This window comes from Oncorhynchus clarkii, chromosome 1 (genome assembly GCF_045791955.1).
Source record: "Oncorhynchus clarkii lewisi isolate Uvic-CL-2024 chromosome 1, UVic_Ocla_1.0, whole genome shotgun sequence".
Taxonomy (NCBI): Eukaryota; Metazoa; Chordata; class Actinopteri; order Salmoniformes; family Salmonidae; genus Oncorhynchus; species Oncorhynchus clarkii.
In genome coordinates, this window is record NC_092147.1 from 49028445 (window position 1) to 49052115 (window position 23671).

Sequence of the window (23671 nt, forward strand, 5' to 3'; positions counted from 1 at the left end):
TTTATTCTTTCAGTGAAATACGGAACCATTGCGTATTTTATCGAATGGGTGGCATCCATAAGTCTAAATATTGCTGTTACAATGCACAACCTTCAATGTTATGTCATAATTATGTAAAATTCTGGCAAATTAATTACGGTCTTTGTTAGGAAGAAATGGTCTTCACACAGTTCACAAAGAGCCAGGCGGCCCAAACTGCTGCACATACCTGTAACGGGATTCTTCCTGAGAAGGAGAGGCGGACCAAAATGCAGCGTGGTTATAATTCATGGTTCTTTAACAATGAAACTATACATGAATAAACTACAAAACAAGAAACGTGAAAACCCGAAACAGTCCCGTGTGGTACTGACACATGAGACAACCACCCACAAAACCCAACACAAAACAGGCTACCTAAATATGGCTCCCAATCAGAGACAATGACTAACACCTGCCTCTGAGAACCATATCAGGCCTAAACACAGAAACAGACAAACAAGACATCCAACATAGAATGCCCACTCAGATCACACCCTGACCAAACAAAACATAGAAACATACAAAGCAAACTATGGTCAGGGTGTGACAATACCCTGACTCTGCTTGCACAGAAAGCAAGAAAAGTGACACAATTTCCCTAGTTAATATCGCCTGCTAGCATGAATTTATTTTAACTAAATATACAGGTTTAAAAATATATACTTGTGTATTGATTTTAAGAAGTAGGCTGTGATTCGATGACAAATTAACAGGCACCGCATTGATTATTTGCAACGCAGGACAAGCTAGTTAAACTAGTAATATCATCAACCATGTGTAGTTAACTAGTGATTATGTTAAGATTGATTATTTTTTATAAGATAAGGTGAGTTGCTAGCTAGCATTAAACTTGACTCCTTGCTGCACTCGCGCAACAGGTGGTCAACCTGCCATGCAGTCTCCTCGCGGAGTGCAATGTAGTTGGCCGTAATCGGCGTCCAAAAATGCTGATTACCGATTGTTATGAAAACTTGAAATCGGCCCTAATTAATCGGCCATGCCGATTAATCGGTCGACCTCTAGCTGCTAGACTGGCCTTTTTATAGGCTTGTAAGGGAAGTTAATGCCTTTGTTAACTCCTTGTTTGAAGAGTCCATTTAATAGTAGAACAACTTAGATCAACAGTGAGGCATGTTACTGTACATATTGAACACTTAACACACAAACAAATGTGCAGACTAAAAACAACATTATATTTACATAGGTTAAGCCAATTACAGTATGTTTAGCTTTTGTTGACAGTGACATTTCTTTCTCTTTATTTCTTTCGCTCTCTATCTCTCTCCCTCTCTCTCTCTCTCTCTCTCTTTCCCCCTCCCTATCTCCACCAGGATCCGTCCTCAACTGGCACGGGAGAAGATTGAGGGATGTCACATCTGTACGTTTGTGACCCCTGGGGAGCCCCAGGTGATGTTGGGTAAAGACAAGGCGTTTACATATGACTATGTGTTCGACATGGACTCCTGTCAGGACAGCATCTATGCTGACTGCACTGAGAAACTGATCGAGGGCTGCTTCGAAGGATACAACGCCACCATCTTTGCCTACGGCCAGGTAAGTCTACACGATGGCCCTCAAAGACTTCTCAACTGATCTTGGTTGATTGTTCTGACTGCATGGCCGTTTGGTCCTTTGGGGGATATTTTCGTGTAACCTGTTGATATTTCCATAGGCCAGGTCATGTGGCCAGGAACAACTCTGGGCTATAGCAGTAGGCTATAGCAGTTGTCCCATATTCCCCTAGTTTGCAGTTATTGGGGTTATAGTTATTCGTTATTGGGGTTATTTGTGTAATGCAAAAGCTTATGTTGGATCACTAGTCAAAGACTGAACTGATATCATAATCCTGCCTTACACATGTGTTTGTGAGGTCCTGAAAACTCACAGACCCCCTCCAATACTTATTAGCTCTTGGAGTGCTTGTATAGTTTTTACAAAAGCTTTCTGAGAGTACTGGCGGTGCTTCTGTCATTGCAAACCATCATAAAGCACTAATCTATGTATAGTAACACCACCAAAGCAACCCTTCCATCCCTCTCCCTCTCGTTTCCTACCAATTAACCAATTCATACTCTTCTCAAGCTGCCTCTTTCCTTTTCCTGGCAGTCTGACTCTGTAGCAATGGAAATTGCATTGACATTTGGGCTTCTCTCCCCTTCACCCCGGTTGCCTTGGCAACTGAGCCTTTTTCTCCAATAGTAGGGGCTGTCTAGAACTAAGCCTGTTTGATGGGAGGGGGATTTAAATGGTGTGGGGTCTTAAGTGATGCGGTTAAGTAGCCACACACACATCTAAGATATCCATACATTTTTTTATATAAGCTCATCTTCCCCCCTTCCATTCCTGCATTGATGGTAACCTATTCATCTGTCATCCATACTGTATGTACTGTAGCTACAGTGGTTGACCCAGGCTCTAGGTAGCCCGGTTTGACCAAGCCCAGCTCTGTTCAGTTTGTCCCTGTGTATTTACTCAGACTGTAGAGGACATTTGGTAGAGTATGTGTCTGTCTAGTCTGTACTGGGATGGACTAATCCAGCTTCAACACTTTCCCCACAGTCTGACCCAGTAATCAGAGGGTTCTTTTCACTTGAATACAAACACAACAGATGTAAATGAAACTTCAATAAATTCACTATGTGAAATAAATTAAACTTGTTTTCTCTCTCTCTCCATACTCATCCCCACCCCATCCTTTCCTAATCCTTGTCTTTTTCCCCCTCTTCATCCTCCCCGCTTTATCCTATCTCCCTCTCACCCTTCTCTTCATCTTTCCTCTCCACTGCTGTCTTATCATCCTCCTCCTCCTCTTCCTCCTCCTATAGACGGGGTCAGGTAAGACGTACACCATGGGTACAGGGTTTGATGTGAACATCGGGGAGGAGGAGCTGGGCATTATTCCCCGGGCAGTCACCCACCTCTTCAGGGGCATCGAGCAGCGCCAGCAGGCTGCTAAAGAGCAGGAACGTCCCATGCCTGAGTTCAAGATCAACGCACAGTTCCTGGAGGTATGGACTACGGCGTCAAATAGGAGACAGAGACGTGGGCAGGGAATATACAGTTGAAGTCGGAAGTTTACATACACCTTAGCCAAATGCATTTAAACTCAGTTTTTCACAATTCCTGACATTTAATCCTAGTAAAAATGTCCTGTCTTAGGTCAGTTTGGATCAGCACTTTATTTTAAGAATGTGAAATGTCAGAATAATAGTAGAGAGAATTATTTATTTCAGCTTTTATTTCTTTCATCACATTCCCAGTGGGTTAAAGTTTACATACACTCAATTAGTATTTGGTAGCAGTGCCTTTAAATTGTCTAACTTGGGTCAAACGTTTCGGGTAGCCTTCCACAAGCTTCCCACAATAAGTTGGGTGAATTTTGGCCCATTCCTCCTGACAGAGCTGGTGTAACTGAGTCAGCTTGTAGGCCTCCTTGCTCGCACACGCTTTTTCAGTTCTTCCCAGACATTTTCTATAGGATTGAGGTCAGAGCTTTGTGATGGCCCCTCCAATACCTTGACTTTGTTGTCCTTTTTGCCACAACTTTGGAAGTATGCTTGGAGTCATTGTCCATTTGGAAGACCCATTTGCGACCAAGCTTTAACTTCCTGACTGATATCTTGAGATGTCAATATATCCACAATATATCCACATAATACTTTTGTACCTGTTTCCTCCAGCATCTTCACAAGGTCCTTTGCTGTTGTTCTGGGATTGATTTGCACTTTTTGCACCAAAGTACGTTCATCTCTAGGAGACAGAACACGTCTTCTTCCTGAGCGGTATGACGGCTGTGTGGTCTCCTGGTGTTTATACTTGCGTACTATTGTTTGTACAGTTGAATGTGGTACCTTCAGGCGTTTGGATATTGCTCCCAAGGATGAACCAGACTTGAGGAGGTCTATAATGTTTTTCTGAGGTCTTGGCTGATGTCAATTAGCCTATCAGAATCTTCTAAAGCCATAGCATAATTTTCTGGAATTTTCCAAGCTGTTTAAAGGCACAATCAACTTAGAGTATGTAAACTTCTGACCCACTGGAATTGTGATACAGTGAGTTATAAGTGAAATAATCTGTCTGTAAGCAATTGTTGGAAAAATGACTTGTCATGTACAAAGTAGATGTCCTAACCGACTTGCCAAAACTATAGTTTGTTAACAAGAAATTTGTGGAGTTGTTGAAAAATTAGTTTTAATGACTCCAACCTAAGTGTATGTAAACTTCCGACTTCAACTGTATGTGGAAATATACACATGGAAATATGTTATAGGGTGACATATTATTTAAGGCCAGGCACCATAGGCTAATAGTTTTTTTTTCTTTACTCTCATCAGACTGAAACTTTACCAGTTGAAAGTATACATAAATACAATATATTATTGTATTACAGGTTTTAGTTATTTAAAAATGTAAATGTGCAAATGATGCAAACCCTCCTTAAATATGCGCTAATTTGCATATTACGAGAATACGTTTTTCAACACATTGCTTCAGGGCAGAATGTTTTTGTTTTGTTGTTATTAGACACTTAAACTGATCAGTAAAAGTGTGACCATTATCAAAATATTGACATTTCATGGAATTATTTAAGAAACACTTCACATGTATGGCTGATGCATATTTTGCATATATTTACACAATAAAATTACATTTAAAATCAAAACAACACAAGATATATAAAAAAAAGGCTCTGTATAAATCTAACTATAAGACCTAAGAACCTGTGTGTAAAATAATGTGAATATACATTCTTTTGAAGACTGAGAAAAATGAATGGGCGCTAAATCTCCGATAAAGATAGGCGAATATTATTAAAATGTACTTTCCATAAATATGACCATTTGTCACATGAATTAAACTCTTATTCATATATCACTTCTAAACTGATATTTAAACATCAAATATACCTTTTAAAAATACATTAGCACATTTAATACATGTGTTTCAAGCAATAGAGCATATCATTTGAATACTGGTCTGTTGGGCAAATTCTCATATCACTTTGCTCAATTTGTCACATACAAGGACTATGTATGGCTGTTGAAATGCGCAGAACATGAATCAGCTATGCCGCCCTATATGTAAGACCCTCTGAGTTGTTGCAGGTACCGCTTGACTTTGATGACTGTGTCATAGCACCTGCGCCTACGCTTGGCACACTCCATTGAAGCAGCATCAGCTCTCACATCCTCCTCTCTGATTGCTTCCAGTGTCACTAGAGTGCTGTCAAGCCACAATGTGATCATCACATTTGATATAGCAGTTGCTCCCTCATTGAACGTGGCTACTGCCATTACTGGCTTCTCCCGTTAATGCGGCTTTTGCCCACAAAGACAGGTTGGGGGCATTGAGTTCAGACATTCATTTGCATTCTGGGTTCCTCCGTGCTACATTCTTTTGAGGAGGTTATCATTTGACATCCTATGATATACAAGTACCATGTTCTGTGCAACCTCTCTATTAAAAATTGTATGGCCTTTGTGACGGGGTGGATTTTCATCATTTTCTAGGGCTCGCACACACCTATCCCGTAGTTGGACATGTTATCCTCTCTTGTGCAAAGTGCCATCAAAGGATACATTCATGTCTATGATGGCATCCTCATCCTCCTTCAGCAACTCTGCTATGTCTGGGTCTATATCTGCGTATGTTCATCTAATTATCTTTGCAGCACTCACCAGACTGTAGCCCTCTCTGAATCTCTGCAACTGCAGTGGGTGGGGGGGGGGGGGGGGGACTTATTATTATGTCTGTCAACATGACAGTCATAACTGCAGGGACTAAATATCAGCATGTTACCCTATGTAAATATTAGCATATCAGCATGTAGTTACTTTATGTAAAGCTCATTTCTCACAGCCCTGACATTGTAGGCCTATGTGACAGTCTCATTGCATAGTTATGTTTTCCCATCACTCTGTTTTATTCACTTTGAATACATTTGCTGGAGCAAGGAAATAAGTCTAATTTATACACAGAAAGTCACCTGACAATAATGGGCAACTCTCCCTTTTTATTTACCTGTCACTCTCCTGTCATGTCTCTGATATGAGCTGAGACGCAAGGAAGGAATGAGCTGCATAACCAAGTCCAAATTTGTTGGCTAGAAGAGCCATCCTCACATTTATATCAAATGCCACATCTCCCCTGGAGCACTCCTGCAGCTGGGAGGAAGTGTAAACACTCCTAAATTCATCACGATCACCTTCACAGTTTGCACATTCTATCATGACAGAATTATAGCATCCCTGGTTGGTGGGGTCTATGGTGATTTCAGGACAAATCAAATCATGTACAAATTGGTTTATTTATGACATGTGGAATAAAAGCCACTGTTGGCTGGCTGCTGTCTGGTTGATCGCTGCAAGTTGTCATCTTCATCTCAATTAATTTGGGTCTCAACACGCTGCTGCGGGCTACCTCCTTTTCCTCCTCTACCTGTACTGCCTCGATCGGACGGTGAGGCTAATCTGACAGGCTGACCACACCGCGAGCAGAGAAATCAGTTCTACCCACGTGCCATCTCCTCATTGGTTATACCCACGTGGGTGACTGAAAGACGAACGAGGTCAGTGGCGGTAATGCACCTAATTTATGGAAGTTGCCAATCGCAATATAAAGTCAAGAGAAGAAAAAGCCTGGAAGGAAGAGAAATGACTAGAAACTATTTGGTTGACCATTTTATGTGTGGATTAATTGGCAGAGTAGAGGACCTTGTGCATTTCAGGTAAAATAACAACTCAATGTTTATATCCCAGGACAAATTAGCTAGCAACAGTTAGCTAGCTAAATAGGACAAATTATCTAGCAAGTGCAAGCTAACTAGCTAAATTGCTAAATTTTCAAATGCTTTTTGACCTGTCCCCAAATTAATATAATTGGTTCAGAGTTTGTTTTGATATTTTAACCTGCGTGTCGTGATTGCGTTTGGTGTGGGCGGACAAAATAAATGTATGCACCATGGCGCCTGCTTGCAGCCGGTTTGGGTTCCGTGTAAGGCTCATTTTATCTTTCATTCTGTAAGGGTTTTCCTGTGGTGAAGTAGAGGCAGACCAAAACGCAGCGTGGTTATATTGATTCATGTTTAATAAAAAACGATAAACACGAACACTACAAAACAATAAACGTGGAAAACCAAAAACAGCCCTATCTGGTGCAAACACAGAGACAGGAACAATCACCCACAAACACACAGTGAAACCCAGGCTACCTAAGTATGATTCTCAATCAGAGACAACTAATGACACCTGCCTCTGATTGAGAACCATACTAGGCCGAAACATAGAAATACCAAAAACATAGAAAATCAAACATAGACTGCCCACCCAACTCACGCCCTGACCATACTAAATAAATACAAAACAAAGGAAATAAAGGTCAGAACGTGACAGTACCCCCCCCCCCCCCCCCCCCCCTCCCAAAGGTGCGGACTCCGGCCGCAAAACCTTAACCTATAGGGGAGGGTCTGGGTGGGCGTCTGTCCGCGGTGGCGGCTCTGGTGCTGGACGTGGCCCCCACTTCACCATAGTCTTAGTCTGACTTATTGTCCGCTTCCGTCGCCTCCTAACCACGGCGACCCTTCTCAATGGACAGAGGGGAAGCGCGGGACAGAGGGGCAGCGCTGGAGAGGCGGGAGCCTCTGTAAGGATGAGCCGGAAAGACAGCCAGGTGCGGGGGGCTGCCACCGGAGGGCTGGTGCGTGGAGGTGGTGACGGATAGACCGGACCGTGCAGGCGCACTGGAGCTCTTGAGCACCGAGCCTGCCCAACCTTACCCCGTTGAATGGTCTCGGTCGCCCTGTCAGTGCGGCGAGGTGGAATAGCCCGCACTGGGCTATGCAGGCGAACCGGGGACACCGTGCGCAAGGCTGGTGCCATGTAAGCCGGCCCAAGGAGACGCAACGGAGACCAGATGCGTAGAGCCGACTTCATGGCACTTGGCTCGATGCCCACTCTAGCCCGGCCGTTACGCGTAGCTGGAATGTACCGCATCGGGCTATGCACCCGCACTGGGGACACCGTGCGCTTCACAGCATAACACGGTGCCTGCCCGGTCTCTCTATCCCCCCGGTAAGCACAGGAAGTTGGCGCAGATCTCCTACCTGGCTTCACCACACTTCCTGTGTGCCTCCCCCCAATAATTTTTTGGGGCTGACTCTCGGGCTTCCATCCATGCCGCCGTGCTGCCTCCTCATACCAGCGCCTCTCCGCCTTCGCGAAAAACAAACAGACTGCCCACCCAACTCACGCCCTGACCATACTAAATAAATACAAAACAAAGGAAATACAGGTCAGAACGTGACAGTACCCCCCCCCCCCCCCCCCCCCCCTCCCAAAGGTGCAGACTCCGGCCGCAAAACCTTAACCTATAGGGGAGGGTCTGGGTGGGCGTCTGTCCGCGGTGGCGGCTCTGGTGCTGGACGTGGCCCCCACTTCACCATTGTCTTAGTCTGCTTTATTGTCTGCTTCCGTGACCTCCTAACCACGGCGACCCTTCTCAATGGACAGAGGGGCGGCAGCTCGGGACAGAGGGGCGGCAGCTCGGGACAGAGGGGCGGCAGCTCGGGACAGAGGGGCGGCAGCTCGGGACAGAGGGGCTCTGGCGCCGCTGGGCTGAGGGGCTCTGGCAGATCCTGGCTGGCTGGCAGTTCTGGCAGATCCTGGCTGAACGGCGGGTCCTGGCTGAATAGCGGATCCTGGCTGACTGGCGGATCTGGAAGATCCTGGCTGACTGGCAGCTCTGGCTGCTCCATACTGACTGGCAGCTCTGGCTGCTCCATGCTGACTGGCTGCTCTGGCTGCTCCATGCTGACTGGCGGCTCTGGCTGCTCCATGCTGACTGGCGGCTCTGGCTGCTCCATGCTGACTGGCGGCTCTGGCTGCTCCATGCTGACTGGCGGCTCTGGCTGCTCCATGCTGACTGGCGGCTCTGGCTGCTCCATGCAGACTGGCGGCTCTGGCGGCTCCTTGCAGACTGGCAGCTCTGGCGGCATCTATCATCTCACTATACTGAGAGCTTTTCCATTTCTAAAAATATGTATTTGGGTGTTTTTGGAACATTTGTTCATGTTTTTTCAAAACCAAGTGAAATCACAAAAAAAGTGTCTGGACCCTTCTATAACAAAAATAGAGATTTGGTTGTAAACAAAAGCAAAATACCCAATAATGACAAAGCTAAAAACGTTTTTGACATTTTTGCACATATTTCCGTTTTTTATTTTTAATATATCACATTTACAAAAGTATACAGACCCTTTACTTAGTACTGTGTTGACGCACCTTTGGCACCGATTACAGCCTCGAGTTCTCCCATTCTTCTCTGCAGATCTTCTCAAGCTCTGTCAGGTTGGATTGGGAGCGTTGCTGCACAGCTATTTTCAGGTCTCTCCAGAGATGTTAGATCAGGTTCAAATCCAGGCTCTCGCTGGGCCACTCATGGACATTCAGAGACTTGTCCCGAAGCCACTCCTGCATTGTCTTGGCTGTGTGTTTAGGGTCATTGTCCTGTTGGAAGGTGAATCTTCTCCCCAGTCTGAGGTCCTGAGCACTCTGGAGCAGGTTTTCATCAAGGATCTGTCTGTACTTTGCTCCGTTCATCTTTCCCTTGATCCTGACTAGTATCCCAGACCCTGCCGCTGAAAAACATATGCCACCATCATGCTTCACAGTTGGGATGGTGCCAGGTTTCCTCCAGACATAACGCTTGGCATTCAGGCCAAAGAGTTCAATCTTGGTTTCCTCAGACCAGAGAATTTTGTTTCTCATGGTCTGAGAGTCCTTCGGGTTCTTCGTCACTTCACTGACCAAAGCCCTTCGTCACCTCACCTCACTGACCAAGGCCCTTCTCCCCCGATTGCTCAGTTTGGCTGTGTGGTCTTGGTGGTTCCTAACCTCTTCCATTTAAGAATGATGGAGACCACGTGTTCTTGAGGACCTTCAATCCTGCAGACATGCTTTGGTGCTCTTCCCCAGATCTGTGTCTCGACACAATTCTGTCTCTGAGTTCTACGGACAATTGCTTCGACCTCATGGCTTGGTTTTTGCTCTGACGTGCACTGTCAACTGTGGGAACTTATATACAGTGGGGCAAAAAAAGTATTTAGTCAGCCACCAATTGTGCAAGTTCTCCAACTTGCACAATTGGTGGCTGACTAAATACTTTTTTGCCCCACTGTATAATATGCCTTTCCAAATCGTGTCCAATCATTTTCTGGAGATTGATGAGGAAAATGTTTATTTAATCCATTTTAGAATAGGGCTGAAACGTAACGATATGTGGAGAAAAGTGAAGGAGTCTGAATACTTTCTGAATGCACTGTAAGTCATTTACCTTTTATTCACCCCCGTTCATCAAACTAGGACCTTGGCAGAGCCTTGCATTTAGATATACTGCTCTGGACCTTGGGCACCAGCACAAAGCCAAGTTACTTTGGTAGAAAATCCTTTCGTAGAGGTCACACCATAGAGAAGGGGAGTGGTGGCAAAGCCTGTTACATTCTATAGAAACATCTCTGTTGTAGGTGTGTGTGTTAGATAAGGTATTTTGATATGGAGTGTGTCTCACAGTTTAGACTCTTGAGAGTCCTCTGCTGTTTTACATTGTTCAGACTGAGTCAGACAGTCCTACTCATGTTGCTAACTCTCTCTCTCTTTCAGTCTGACGTAATCAGATATATGGTCTTGCATCAGTGTGATATCAGAACTGGAATAGGATACAAACTATCAGAACCTTTTGATATTTTCATGGAATTTCACAGTGCTCAATTACCACGGTAACAAATAAGACTGTCATATTTTGTGTTCCTGGGTGTGTCCTTGTTTAGCTTTACAATGAGGAGGTGCTGGATCTGTTTGACTCTACGAGGGACCTGGAGGCTCGGACGCAGAAATCCCACATTAAGATCCACGAGGATGCTAATGGAGGAATCTACACAGTGGGGGTGACCACACGGACTGTAGCCTCCGAGGCAGAGGTATGTACGTTAGAGATGCGCAGGTCAGCTGTTTGTTTACCCACACCCACATGCAACTGCGAATAACCCAGCCGCAACCGCCTGACTATATGTGATAAAGTGAAAGTCGGAGGCCCTTACCCGCAAATATAGAAAATGTGCTATAGGCTACAGTCAAAGACTCCAGAACGATTTTTTGAGACTGTGTTGCTGGATTTTGTTTTGCATGATTTAGATATGTTTCTGCATATAATTTCCGACATTTTGGGAGGCTATTTGTTAGTCTACTTGTCTATAATTAAATACATGTAGCTTCTCTTTTGTCATTATATGTTGCCCTAGAAGACGAAATAAACCCTTGCTCAACAGAGTAATGTAATAGATCGATAGAATGACTGCTTCAATCTAGTTGACATCAGAAACGTTTTCTCTGTGTCATCTTTCTCGGAGCATAGATGTTTAGCGACTGGGGAGAAAATACAATAAAGCAACAAAAAAACAGGAAAGATGTTCTCTGCAAAATGTCCAAATGACATCACTTTGACCGGTTGTAAGGAAAAAAAAAGCTGTGAAAACGACCCAACGTGCGTTTCTGATAAGATTTCAGTTCGGCATCGATGCATATTTTATCTGGTTGAAATACTACCAGCTTTTATGATGCTTTTAGGATGAAGACAGGACCTCTATCGATCATACTAACTGAGCATTGCATTCTCTCAAGATGCAGAAGGAAATCATATTTCTCCACTCCTATTCCCAAGTCCAAATATTGCCTACACTTAGTGTATTATTGTACTGCAAGAAATGATTAATTCTGCAGGAGGTATTATTAAGGCCATAGCCCTATTCGCTCAGGACTAGTTGGTCGTGTATTTATTACCCCAGAATGTCCGTTATTCCAGAGGACAATTCGGACGGGATCCGTTTGTTCCAAACTGCCCCCTGTAATTTATGTATAAATAATGTATATATAATATGTATAAATAAATGTATAAAAATATATAAAACGTTGATTGACAGTTATGACAGAAACCTGGAGTTTTTTTTCCAGGTGTGAAGATATGTAAGTCCAGGCAATAACATGTTCCAATGATAACTCGAGCTTGGTTCACAGGTTTCTAAACCGTACCAAGCCATCTTTGGTATAGTGTCGCCATAATATTTGAATTGAGACAGTGTCATCATAATCATTAGGATATTTTAGCGATCCACAGTGGAATATGTCCTAAATTCCCCCCCAGCCTTCAGATGTGAGCTAAACAGCGAACTTACACTTGATATGTGTTTTAAGGCTGTGAATGAGAAAGTTAAATAGCTCAATATAAATAGGCGCAATATTTCTTAATGATGATTTGGCAATGTTCAATTCATTCGTACAAAACGTATTAACAAAAGCATTTACTGTGAAAGTTGATATATACAGTATAGGCCCTTCATACAGTGCATTCAGAAACTATTCAGACCCCTTCCATTTTCCACATTTTGTTACGTTACAGCCTTAATATAACAGCCTTAATATAAAATAGATTAACTCGATTATTTTCCTCATCAATCTACACACATTACCCCATAATGACAAAGCAAAAACAGGTTTTTAGAAATGTTTAAAAAATATATACCTTATTTATATAAGTATTCAGACCCTTTGCTATGAGACTCGAATTGAACTCAGGTGAAACCTGTTTTCATTGATCATCCTTGAGATGTTTCTACAACTTGATTGGAGTCCACCTGTGGTAAATTCAATTGATTGGACATGATTTGGAAAGGCACATGCCTGTCTATACAAGGTCCCACAGTTGACAGTACACGTTAAAGCAAAAACCAAGCCATGAGGTTGAAGGAATTGTCCGTAGAGCTCTGAGACAGGATTTTGTCGAGGCACAGATCTGGGGAAGGGTACCATAACTTTCTGCAGCATTGAAGGTCCCGAAGAACACAGTGGGCTCCATCGTTCTTAAAAGATTCTTCCTAGAGCTGGCCGCCTGGCCAAACTGAGCAATCGGGGGAGAAGGGCCTTGGTCAGGGAGGTGACCAAGAACACGATGGTCACTCTGCCAGAGCTCCAGAGTTCCTCTGTGGAGATGGGAGAACCTTCCAGAAGGACAACCATCTCTGCAGCACTCCACCAATCAGGCCTTTATGGTAGAGTGGCCAGACGGAAGCCTCTCCTCAGTCAAAGGCACATGACGGCCTGCTTGGAGTTTGACAAAAGGCACCTAAAGGACTCTCAGACCATGAGAAACAAGATTCTCTGGTCTGATTAAATCAAGATTGATCTCTTTGGCCTGAATGCCTGGAGGAAACCTAACACCATCCCTAGGGTGAAGCATGTTGGTGGCATCATCATGGTGTGGGTATGTTTTTCAGCGGCAGGGATTTGGAGACTAGTCATGATCAAGGAGAAAGATGAACGAAGCAAAGTACAGAGAGATCCTTGATGAAAAGCTGTTAGAGCGCTCAGGACCTTAGACTGGGGGCAAAGGTTCCCCTTCCAACAGGACACCGACCCTAAGCACACAGCCAAGACAACGCAGGAGTGGCTTCGCGACAAGTCTCTGAATGTCCATGAGTGGCCCAGCGAGAGCCTGGACTTGAACCCAATGTAACATCTGTGAAGAGACCTGAAAATAGCTGTGCAGCGACACTCCCCATCCAACCTGACAGAGCTTGAGAAGATCTGCAGAGAAGAATGGGAGAACCTCCCCAAATACAGGTGTGCCAAGCTTGTAGCATCATACCCAAGAAGACTCGAGGCTGTAATCAGTGCCAAAGGTGCGTCAACTAAGTACTAAGTAAAGGGTCTGAATACTTATGTAAATGTGATATTTCCATTTTTATTTTTAATATATGTAAAAAAATGTTTTTTGCTTTGTCATTATGGGGCATTGTGTGTAGATTGACGAGGGGAAAAAGGCAATTTAAACAATTTTAGAATAATGGTGTAACGTAACAAAATGTAGCAAAGTTCAAGGGGTCTGAGTACTTTCCGAATGCACTCTATATAGCCTATGCTCAGCACTTTGTTTAATTTATCGAATCAAACTTCGAGCAACATCTGTCACACTCATACATTTCTCTCAAAACACAGGGATGTCAATTTGCGTGGGACTAATATTATCAGAGGACTTTTTTAGTTTGCCAAAAAATCTATAGGTTATTCTGGTTAGTCATACAGATTTCAGCTTCCATTTAACACTAAACAGTAAGCTACAGTTCCCTTGACATGCCATAGGCATATTTGAAGTCCCGTCTTGTGACTGTCGAATTTGTATAGCACCTCACAATCGTCACACATAACATAGCCTGCACTGCCATTGTCCACTTTTACCACAAATATTTTCCAAACATTACTTTTCTGGCCATCTCTTCTCTTTATTTTCAACCTTTCGTTTGTAGCTTTTGTCTTATTGAATTAAACTTCGACAATGTCCTTTTTGCCTCCGGAGAATGATGTTAACTCTTTCTTCCCGTTACCAAAAGCATTCTTTGGCGATTGGCTGTGTAGGCAATTTGGCGTGCGAACACTTAAACCCTAAAGCTTAGGTTTATGCACTAATATGGTGCCAGATAGCAGAAAATAGTGAAATATAAACCCAAATGTAGACTCTATAAATTGCACAATAATAATACATTTATGGATTTTTTTAAGGAACTGTTTTTCTTTATTCAACCCGCCCGCCACCCACCCTCCCTTCAGCCACACAATGTTTAATGACCCTAAACCCGTCCGCAGGGCCTGCGGGTTATGAGTCAACCCTCGCATCAATAATGTACGTACATGCGTGTGTGCTTGAGAGCGTATGCTATACACTATGTTGTATGTGTTGGGATATGTGGTCCGGGGGTCCAGGAGAAATGTGTATGTCTGTATGTATATGTAATATAGGAAAGTAAAAACATGAAATAAACTGTAAAATGATCATTTGCACAGTGATAACACAGTGATGTCCAATTTCTTTCTCCTCTCTCAGATGATGCAGTGTCTGAAGCTGGGTGCTCTATGTCGTACCACGGCCAGCACCCAGATGAATGTCCAGAGCTCCCGTTCTCATGCCATCTTCACCATTCACCTGTGCCAAGTCAGAGTCTGTGCATCCGACAATGTACGTACAAGAGCAGCTTATTCCTAGCCTTAGTGCCAGTCCTTTTGTGATCTCTTGCCAACTCCTATCTAATTCCGTATCTACCCTTTTGTTACTGTGATGTGACTCCTGTCACTTGTTATGAGCATGTTATATGTTATGACAGTGACTGAAATTACTCCTAACCTTGATGTTACAGAAATGATATAGCCACTCCTATGCTATCATGTCATATTGTGCTAGGTTACGTAAATGACATACTATATATAGGAATTACTCTTAGTACGGTACTGACATTTTGGTAGGCTACTGTTTATGGTAGGCTACTGTTTATGGTAGGCTACTGACATTCTATGTTATGCTACATTAATGACAGGGACAATGCTTTTGAATAATGGTACTGACACAAAGGCATCGATCTGGATTTTTTCCCAACTCACAGCAGGACATCAACGAGACGGACAACAAGGTTGCTAACGGCAACTCAGAGATGGAAGAGTATGAGACACTGACGGCCAAGTTTCACTTTGTGGACCTAGCCGGGTCAGAGAGACTGAAGAGAACAGGGGCGACCGGAGACCGAGCTAAGGAGGGAATCTCCATCAACTGTGGACTGGTGAGACACTGGTTGTGTCCGAAATGGACCGGATTCCTTATAGTAGTATACGCATTTTGACCCACCCTATTCCCTAATACACTAGCAGGTCTATCCAACCCTGTTCCTGGAGAACTACGCTCCTGTAGGTTTTCACTCCAACCCCACTTGTAACTAACTTGATTCAGCTTATCAACCAGCTAATTATTAGAATCAGGTACGCTAGATTAGGGTTTGGCAAAAACCTATAGGATGGTACCTCTCCAGGAACAAGGTTGGAGAGCCCTCGCAATAAGAATCTGTTCAAAACGGCTCTGGTAAAAATGTGTGCAATATAGGAATATATCATCTTTGTCCTTTAACCCCCTAAAGTTGATGTCTGCCCCCTAATTAGCATAATGTAAAAATCCACATCAAAATCTATCATTTTAAGCTAGAGATACAGTGCATTCAGAAAGTATTCAAGATCCCTTGACTTTTCCCACATTTTGTTTCGTTACAGCCTTATTATAAAACGTTTTTGAAAAAATAATCAATCTATATATAATACATTTTTGCTAATTTATTAAAAATAAAAACCTGAAATATGACATTTCATAATTATCCAGACCTTTTACTCAGTGCTTTGTTGAAGAACCTTTGGCAGCAATTACAGCCTTGAGTCTTCGAGGGTATGACACTACAAGCTTGGCACAGCTGTATTTGGGGAGGTTCTCCCATTCTTCTCTGCAGATCCTCTCAAGCTCTGTCAGGTTGGATGGGGAGCATTGCTGCACAACTTATTTCAGGTCTCTCCAGAGATGTTCGATCGGGTTCAAGTCCAGGCTGTGGCTGGGCCACTCATGGACATTCAGATACTTGTCCTGAAGCCACTCCTGCGTTGTCTTGGCTGTGTGCTTAGGGTCATTGTCCTGTTGGAAGGTGAACCTTCACCAGATTCTGAGGTCTTGAGTGCTCTGGAGTAGGTTTTCATCAAGTATCTCTCTAAACTTTGCATTGTTCATATTTCCCTCGATCCTGACTAGTCTCCCAGTCCCTGCTGCTGAAAAACATCCCCACAGCATGATGCTGCCACCACCATGCTTCACCGTAGGGATGGTGCCAGGTTTCCTCCAGACGTGATGCTTGGCATTCAGGTCAAAGAGTTCAATCTTGGTTTCATCAGACCAGAGGATCTTGTTTCTAATGGGCTTGAGAGTCTTAAGGTGCCTTTTGTCAAACTCCAAGCGTGTCATATACATTTTACTGAGGAATGGCTTCTGTCTGGACACCCTACCATAAAAGCTTGATTGGTGGAGTGCTGCAGAGATGGTTGTCCTTCTGGAAGGTTCTCCCATCTCCACAGAGGAATTCTGGAGCTCTGTCAGAATGACCATCGGGCTCTTGTTCACCTCCCTGACCAAGGCCCTTCTCCCCAGATTGCTCAGTTTGGCCGGGCGGCCAGCTCTAGGAAGAGTCTTGTTGGTTCAAAACTTCTTCCATTTAAGAATGATGGAGGCCACTGTGCTCTTGGGGACCTTCAATGCTGCAGAAATGTTTTGGTACCCTTTCCCAGATCTGTGCCTTGACACAATCCTGTCTCTGAGCTCTATGGAAAATGTATTTGTTATCATGGTTTGGTTTTTGCTCTGACGTGCACTGTCAACCTTGAAACCTAATATAGACGGGTGTTTGCCTTTCCAAATCATGTCCAATCAATTGAATTTACCACAGGTGGACTGCAATCAAGTTGTAGAAACATTTCAAGGATGATAATTGGAAACAGGATGCAGCTGAGCTCAATTTCAAGTCTCAGCAAAGGGTCTGAATCTTTACAGTACCAGTCAAAAGTTTGAACACACCTACTCATTCTAGGGTTTTTCTTTATTTTTTTTACTATTTTCTACATTGTAGAATACTAGTGAAGACATCAAAACTATGAAATAACACATATGGAATCATGTAGCAACCAAAAAAGTATTCAAAGTAGCCACCCTTTGCCTTTGATGACAGCTTTGCGCACTCTTGGCATTCTCTCAACCAGCTTCATGAGGTAGTCACCTGGAATACATTTAAATTACAGGTGTGCCTTGTTAAAAGTTCATTTGTGGAATTTCTTTCCTTCTTAATGCGTTTGAGCCGATCAGTTGTGTTGTGACAGGGTAGGAGTGGTATACAGAAGATAGCCCTATTTGGTAAAAGACCAAGTCCATATTATGACAAGAACAGCTCAAATAAGCAAAGAGAAACGACAAAAGCAAAAGACATGAAGGTCAGTCAATGCATAAAATTTCAAAGACCTTTAAATGTTTCTTCAAGTGCAGTTGCAAAAACCATCAAGCGCTGTGATGTAACTGGCTCTCATGAGGACCTCCACAGGAAAGGAAGACCAGGAGTTACCTCTGCTGCAAAGGATAAGTTAATTTGAGTTAACTGCACTTCAGATTGAATCCAAAATTATTGCTTCACAAAGATCAAGTAACAGACACATCTCAACATCAGGAGACTGCGTTAATCATGCCTTCATGGTCAAATTGCAAAGAAACCACTACTAAAGGACACCAATAAGAAGAGGAGACTTGCTTGTTACAAGAAACATGAGCAATTGACATTAGACAGGTAGAAATCTGTCCTTTGGTCTGATTCCAAATTTGGAGATGTTTGGTTCCAACCGCTTTGTCTTTGTGAGACACAGAGTAGGTGAACAGATGATTTCTGCATGTGTGTTTCCCACCGTGAAGCATGGAGGAGGAGGTGTGATGGTGTGGGGGTGTTTTGCTGGTGACACTGTCTGTGATTTACTTAGAATTCAAGGCACACTTAACCAGCATGTTTACCACAGCATTCTGCAGCGATACGTCATCCCTTCTGGTTTGGGCTTTGTGGGACTATCATTTGTTTTTCAATAGTAAATGACGCAACACACCTCCAGGCTGGGTAGGGGATTTTTGACCAAGACGGAGAGTGATGGAGTGCTGCATCAGATGACCTAGCCTCCACAATCACCCGACAACAACCCAATTGAGATGGTTTGGGATAAGTTAGACCGCAGAGTGAAGGAAAAGCAGCCAAGAAGTACTCGTCATATGTGGGAACTCCTTCAAGACGGTTGGAAAAGCATTCCAGGTGAAGCTGGTTGAGAGAATGCCAAGAGTGTGCAAAGGGTGGCTACTTCAAACTCATATCAGCCCAGTATGGACATAAATAGAGTCCTTGAACCAGAATGTTTCTGGAAATAACCTTCAATATCTGTTTTGTTGTGTGGTATTTCTTGGTCATCTCTTCCAAACTACAGCTTGCTCTTGGAAATGTAATCAGTGCTTTGGGAGACCGAAGCAAGCGATCCACACATGTGCCTTACAGAGACTCCAAACTCACCCGGCTTCTACAGGACTCCTTGGGTGGAAATAGGTCTGTGTGCAATTGGTCAAGCCTTTCTCCCTCTCTTTGTTTCAGGGTTGGTGTCCCAGTTGGTTGGTGTGCATGTCAAACTAAATGCTTTTTGTTAGCTGATATAGTAATTATTAGATGTCTGCAACACAGTTGCTACAAGCAACCATATCCATCTGAACTACAGATTGCTTCTCTCTGTGTTTCTTTTGTAAATCCACATTTTTCTCCTCCCATATCCTTCCCCTCTCTCAGCCAAACGATGATGATAGCGTGCATCAGCCCGTCTGACCGGGACTTTATGGAGACCCTGAATGCACTGAAGTATGCCAACAGAGCCAGGAACATTAAGAACAAGGTGATGGTGAACCAGGACAAGGCCTCCCAGCAGATCTCTGCTCTCAGGACAGAGATCGCCAGGCTACAGATGGAACTCATGGAGTACAGGACGGTAAGAGAGAGACAGAGAGAGAGAGACAATTGAAAAAATTAACCATATGAAACGGAGGCATGACGTAAATAAATTGCCCTTAATGATTTATAATTCTGTCTGAACCCATTCTCCTCTGGCAGGGTAAGCGTATGGTGGGTGAGGACGGTATGGAGAGCATCAACGACATGTTCCATGAGAACAGCCTGCTGCAGACAGAGAACAGCAACCTGAGGATCAGGGTCAAGGCCATGCAGGAGACCATTGACGCACAGAGGGCCAGACTCACACAGTACCTCAGTGACCAGGCCAACCAGGTCCTGGCCAGGGCAGGTGAGGGTGTGCTTATGACCCTGTTCATTGTAAAAATAAAAATAAAGTTTAGATGTGTGTTTGCTAAGGGTTTCCTGTTTGTTCTCAGGTGAGGGGAGTGAAGAGATTGGGAACATGATCCAGAGCTACATCAAAGAGATTGAGGATCTCAGGTATACTTTTCTGTCTGCATACAGTACTTAAGGACCTAGAGGTAAAACAAAGTGTTTTCTCCCTACTGAACATGACCTATCATAGCATATAGACAATATTGAGCTTTAGGAATATGTCAGAAACTGACGTTTTAATTAAATTTCACTGTTATTTCCCGTAGAGCCAAACTCCTGGAGAGTGAGTCTGTGAATGAGAACCTTCGTAAGAACCTGTCCCGTGTCTCTTCACGGCAGTCCTTTTACCCCGGAACCTTCTCCCCTGCCCTCCTGGCCCCCGAGAAGGAGGCCTCCGACATCATCGAGATGGCAAAGAAAGACCTGGAAAAACTCAAGAAGAAGGAGAGGAAGAAGAAGAAGAGGTAAAGAGTGATCATAGTTAATTGTAGGACCAAATTCTTTGTTTTCTTGTTAAAAAATGTCTTTTTATTTTTTTATTTTTGTATGACAATGTGCGGCCATGGTGAGTAGCAGTTTGTGATCTCTATATTTTTCCCTATGACTTATTTTCCTTCCTCTTCTCTGTACTCCCTAGTTTCCTTCTTTCCCTCCTTCCTTCCTTCCTTCCTTCCTTCCTTCCTTGTCACATCTCTCTCCCCTGTTCTCTCACCTGTGACCTTTGACCTTGACCTCTCACTGAAGGCTCCAGCAGCTGCTGGAAGAGAGAGAGAGGGAGGAGGAGTTAGTAGAGGAGGAAAATGGCAGGTTTGTTCACAGGTCCCCCTCCCTTAACCTCCCTGCCATTTCCATCCCTCACTTCTTCTAAACAACCATTTTGTTTTGTTTGACAGGCAGTTGCCAGACCAGAAGGGAAACCTGAGTTCAGTTCCTTCAGTTCTTCCTGTGTTCACTAGTTTCTTTCAATTTGCTCACACCGACAGACTGATATGATGGGAACAAAGTTATTGGTTCTGTTTTCATCCACCATCAATGGCCTTATCATGAGCTTTATTAACACACTTTATTTTTGAAGATATAGAAAAAATAATATTGAACGTTAGCTCAATGTTGTCTCACCTTGCCCCTCTGTTGTTCCCTACTAGTGTTGTCAAGGAGGAAGTCCCCGACAACGACCAAGACAATGGGACAGAAAAAGAGCTGACTGAGAGGTCCAATGAGGAGCCTGAGACGGTATGATTGACAACCTATTAGTCAAATGATAGAGCTGGGCGATATGGATTTTTTTTTTTTTTGCAATAACGATAAATCAGCAATATTTTTTTACATTTTTGTTACCCCCTTTTTCTCCCCAATTTCAATCTTGTCTCATTACTGCAACTCCCCAAAAGACTCGGGAGGCGAAGGTCAAATCATGCGGCCGCACTATGGGACTCCCGATCACGGACGGTTGTGATACAGCCCGGGATCGAACCCGGGTCCGTAGTGACACCTCAAGCACGGCGATGCAGTGCCCTAGACCACTGCGGCACTTGGGAGGCCCCAGTGATAACTTATTTATTGGGGAGGTGCTATAGCTGGTTGATATGGACAAAAAGTAATATTGTGATAAACGTAACTATTTTGCTCTAGCATTAAATACAACGATAAAAACTGCAATTGCAGTTTAAACAACAGTCATAATGCTTGTGCTTCTCAGAATGCATCTCTCCCTCCTCCGTGCGCACAGTGGGGAAAGGGAGTGGCTCGCTCACTGACTGTAGCTTCTGTAGCTCCTTATTCATGAGATTTAGCTTCTTCTCATACCCCTGCTTGATCTTCTTAGCCTTATCGTCGTTGCACATCTCCACTGAGCCTGAAGGGGGCGTCAAAAACAAGACGGAAAAACAGAGAAAATAAGCTGGAAAATCATAGGTTGCCATCCCTCCTAGAGAATTACTGGGTATGCAGGCTTTTGCTTCAGCCCTGCCACACCTGATTCTACTAGTCTGCTGCTCATAAGGACCTTGATTAGCTGAATCGGTGCGTTAGAGTCGGATTGGAAATGTTGACCACCCCTACCTTAATTCAACAGAGGGAAACCACTACAGTCAGCCGACAGCAAAACGTAGACAGGCAGATACTTTCATAGCAGGAAACAACATAATGCAAAGGCTATTACTGTTGACCGCATAATGGTTTTAGAGCAATCTACAGGAACGTTGAGAAGCAAAATGACCGACATACGCAAAATGTTTCGGTAAGAGGAATGTAATGACGGTCATTTTCGGTTTATCGTCCCAGCAATAAATACAAGACACGTGTGTTTTTCCCACCCCGTTTTTCTGACACCGGATAATTCTGTGTTCTATTCTAATTTTGTTTGTGCTCTCAGGAGGGGCAGGAGGGGAGTGACCACGAGGAAGAGGACGACGAGGAAGAGGAGGAGATGGATGTGGAGGAGAGCTCTGATGATTCAGACTCGGAATCAGATGAGAAAGGTAAAATGGCCTAATTGTAGAAATAGGAAATATAGAAGGGACATCTAGTGGACATGTATATCTATGATTTGAACCCACATGAATCAATGTTACTTTCCCTACCAGAGAACTTCCAGGCGGACCTGGCCAACATTACATGTGAAATTGCCATCAAGCAGAAGCTGATCGACGAGCTGGAGAACAGCCAGAGGCGTCTGCACACGCTCAAGCAGCAGTACGAACAGAAACTGATGATGCTGCAGAGCAAGATCAGAGACACACAGCTGGAGAGGGACAAGGTGCTGCAGAACATGGGTAAGTCTCATGTATGACCTGGACACTGGGATTACATAGCTATTAGATATGCATACAGCCGTTGCTGGTCTGTAGTCTACCAGAGAAGTGTGAATAGTTTGGAGTTTTTATTTTGCTCTGGTTCTTTAGAACATTGGGCTATTGAACAGCCACCCCCTATAAAAAAGTGTGAGGTTTCCCTCTGTTGAATTAAGGCAGGGGTGGTCAACATTTTCAATCCGACTCTAACGCACCGATTCAGCTAATCAAGGTCCTTATGAGCAGCAGACTAGTAGAATCAGGTGTAGCAGGGCTGAAGCAAAAGCCTGCATACCCAGTAATTCTCTAGGAGAGATGGCAACCTATGATTTTTCAGCTTATTTTCTCTGTTTTTCCGTCTTGTTTTTGACGCCCCCTTCAGGCTCGGTGGAGACGTGCAACGACGATAAGGCTAAGAAGATCAAGCAGGGGTATGAGAAGAAGCTAAGTCTCATGAATAAGGAGCTACAGAAGCTACAGTCAGCCCAGAAGGAACACACACGCCTCCTCAAGAACCAATCAAAGTACGAGACACAGCTCAAGAAGCTCCAACTGGACGTCACGGAGATGAAGAAGACAAAGGTAGAAAGAAGACGTACTTGTACCTGACCACAACCATGACCATGACTGACCACAACCATGACCATGACTGACCACACCCGCTGTCAGTTAATCATGACATTGCCATCGTAAAGATATTTATCGATACAATATTCCAACTGCGTTTTTTTGAGTCACCACTCAGTCAACATCATATTTCATATTCTTTTCTACATACGGACGTTGAACATCAACGGCTGGGTTACTGATATTGATCCAAATGTGACCTGGTTGGCTGTCAGGTTCGTCTGATGAAGCAGATGAAGGAGCAGCAGGAGAAGAACAGAAGGACAGAGTCCAGGAGGAGCAGAGAGATCGCCAGCCTCAGGAAGGACCAGCGCAAACAGGAGGTGAACCACGGGGACCCATAAGTCTGGTTCCTCAGTACCACAACTGTACTTCCTCATCACACTGTCCACCTCATGTAGCCCCGCCCTGCTTTTCATCA

General features: G+C 43.9%; 1 protein-coding gene across 3 annotated transcripts in view; it reads left to right on the forward strand.

The window, feature by feature from the left end:
* Positions 1 to 23671, forward strand: part of LOC139408339 (kinesin-like protein KIF21A) — a 63301-nt gene that overhangs the window by 13522 nt on the left and 26108 nt on the right. For 2 of the 3 annotated variants that reach the window (XM_071152118.1, XM_071152109.1), the window contains exons 2-16: positions 1353 to 1575; positions 2847 to 3029; positions 10844 to 10993; positions 14947 to 15078; positions 15503 to 15673; positions 18927 to 19042; positions 19277 to 19472; positions 19595 to 19784; positions 19873 to 19936; positions 20098 to 20295; positions 20977 to 21064; positions 22206 to 22311; positions 22417 to 22605; positions 23006 to 23205; positions 23466 to 23573. In XM_071152118.1, the coding sequence (XP_071008219.1) occupies positions 1353 to 1575; positions 2847 to 3029; positions 10844 to 10993; positions 14947 to 15078; positions 15503 to 15673; positions 18927 to 19042; positions 19277 to 19472; positions 19595 to 19784; positions 19873 to 19936; positions 20098 to 20295; positions 20977 to 21064; positions 22206 to 22311; positions 22417 to 22605; positions 23006 to 23205; positions 23466 to 23573 (2314 nt within the window). Of the gene's footprint in view, positions 1 to 1352; positions 1576 to 2846; positions 3030 to 10843; positions 10994 to 14946; positions 15079 to 15499; positions 15674 to 18926; positions 19043 to 19276; positions 19473 to 19594; positions 19785 to 19872; positions 19937 to 20097; positions 20296 to 20976; positions 21065 to 22205; positions 22312 to 22416; positions 22606 to 23005; positions 23206 to 23465; positions 23574 to 23671 lie in introns of all 3 variants that reach the window. The other variant, XM_071152102.1, reaches the window with a different exon arrangement.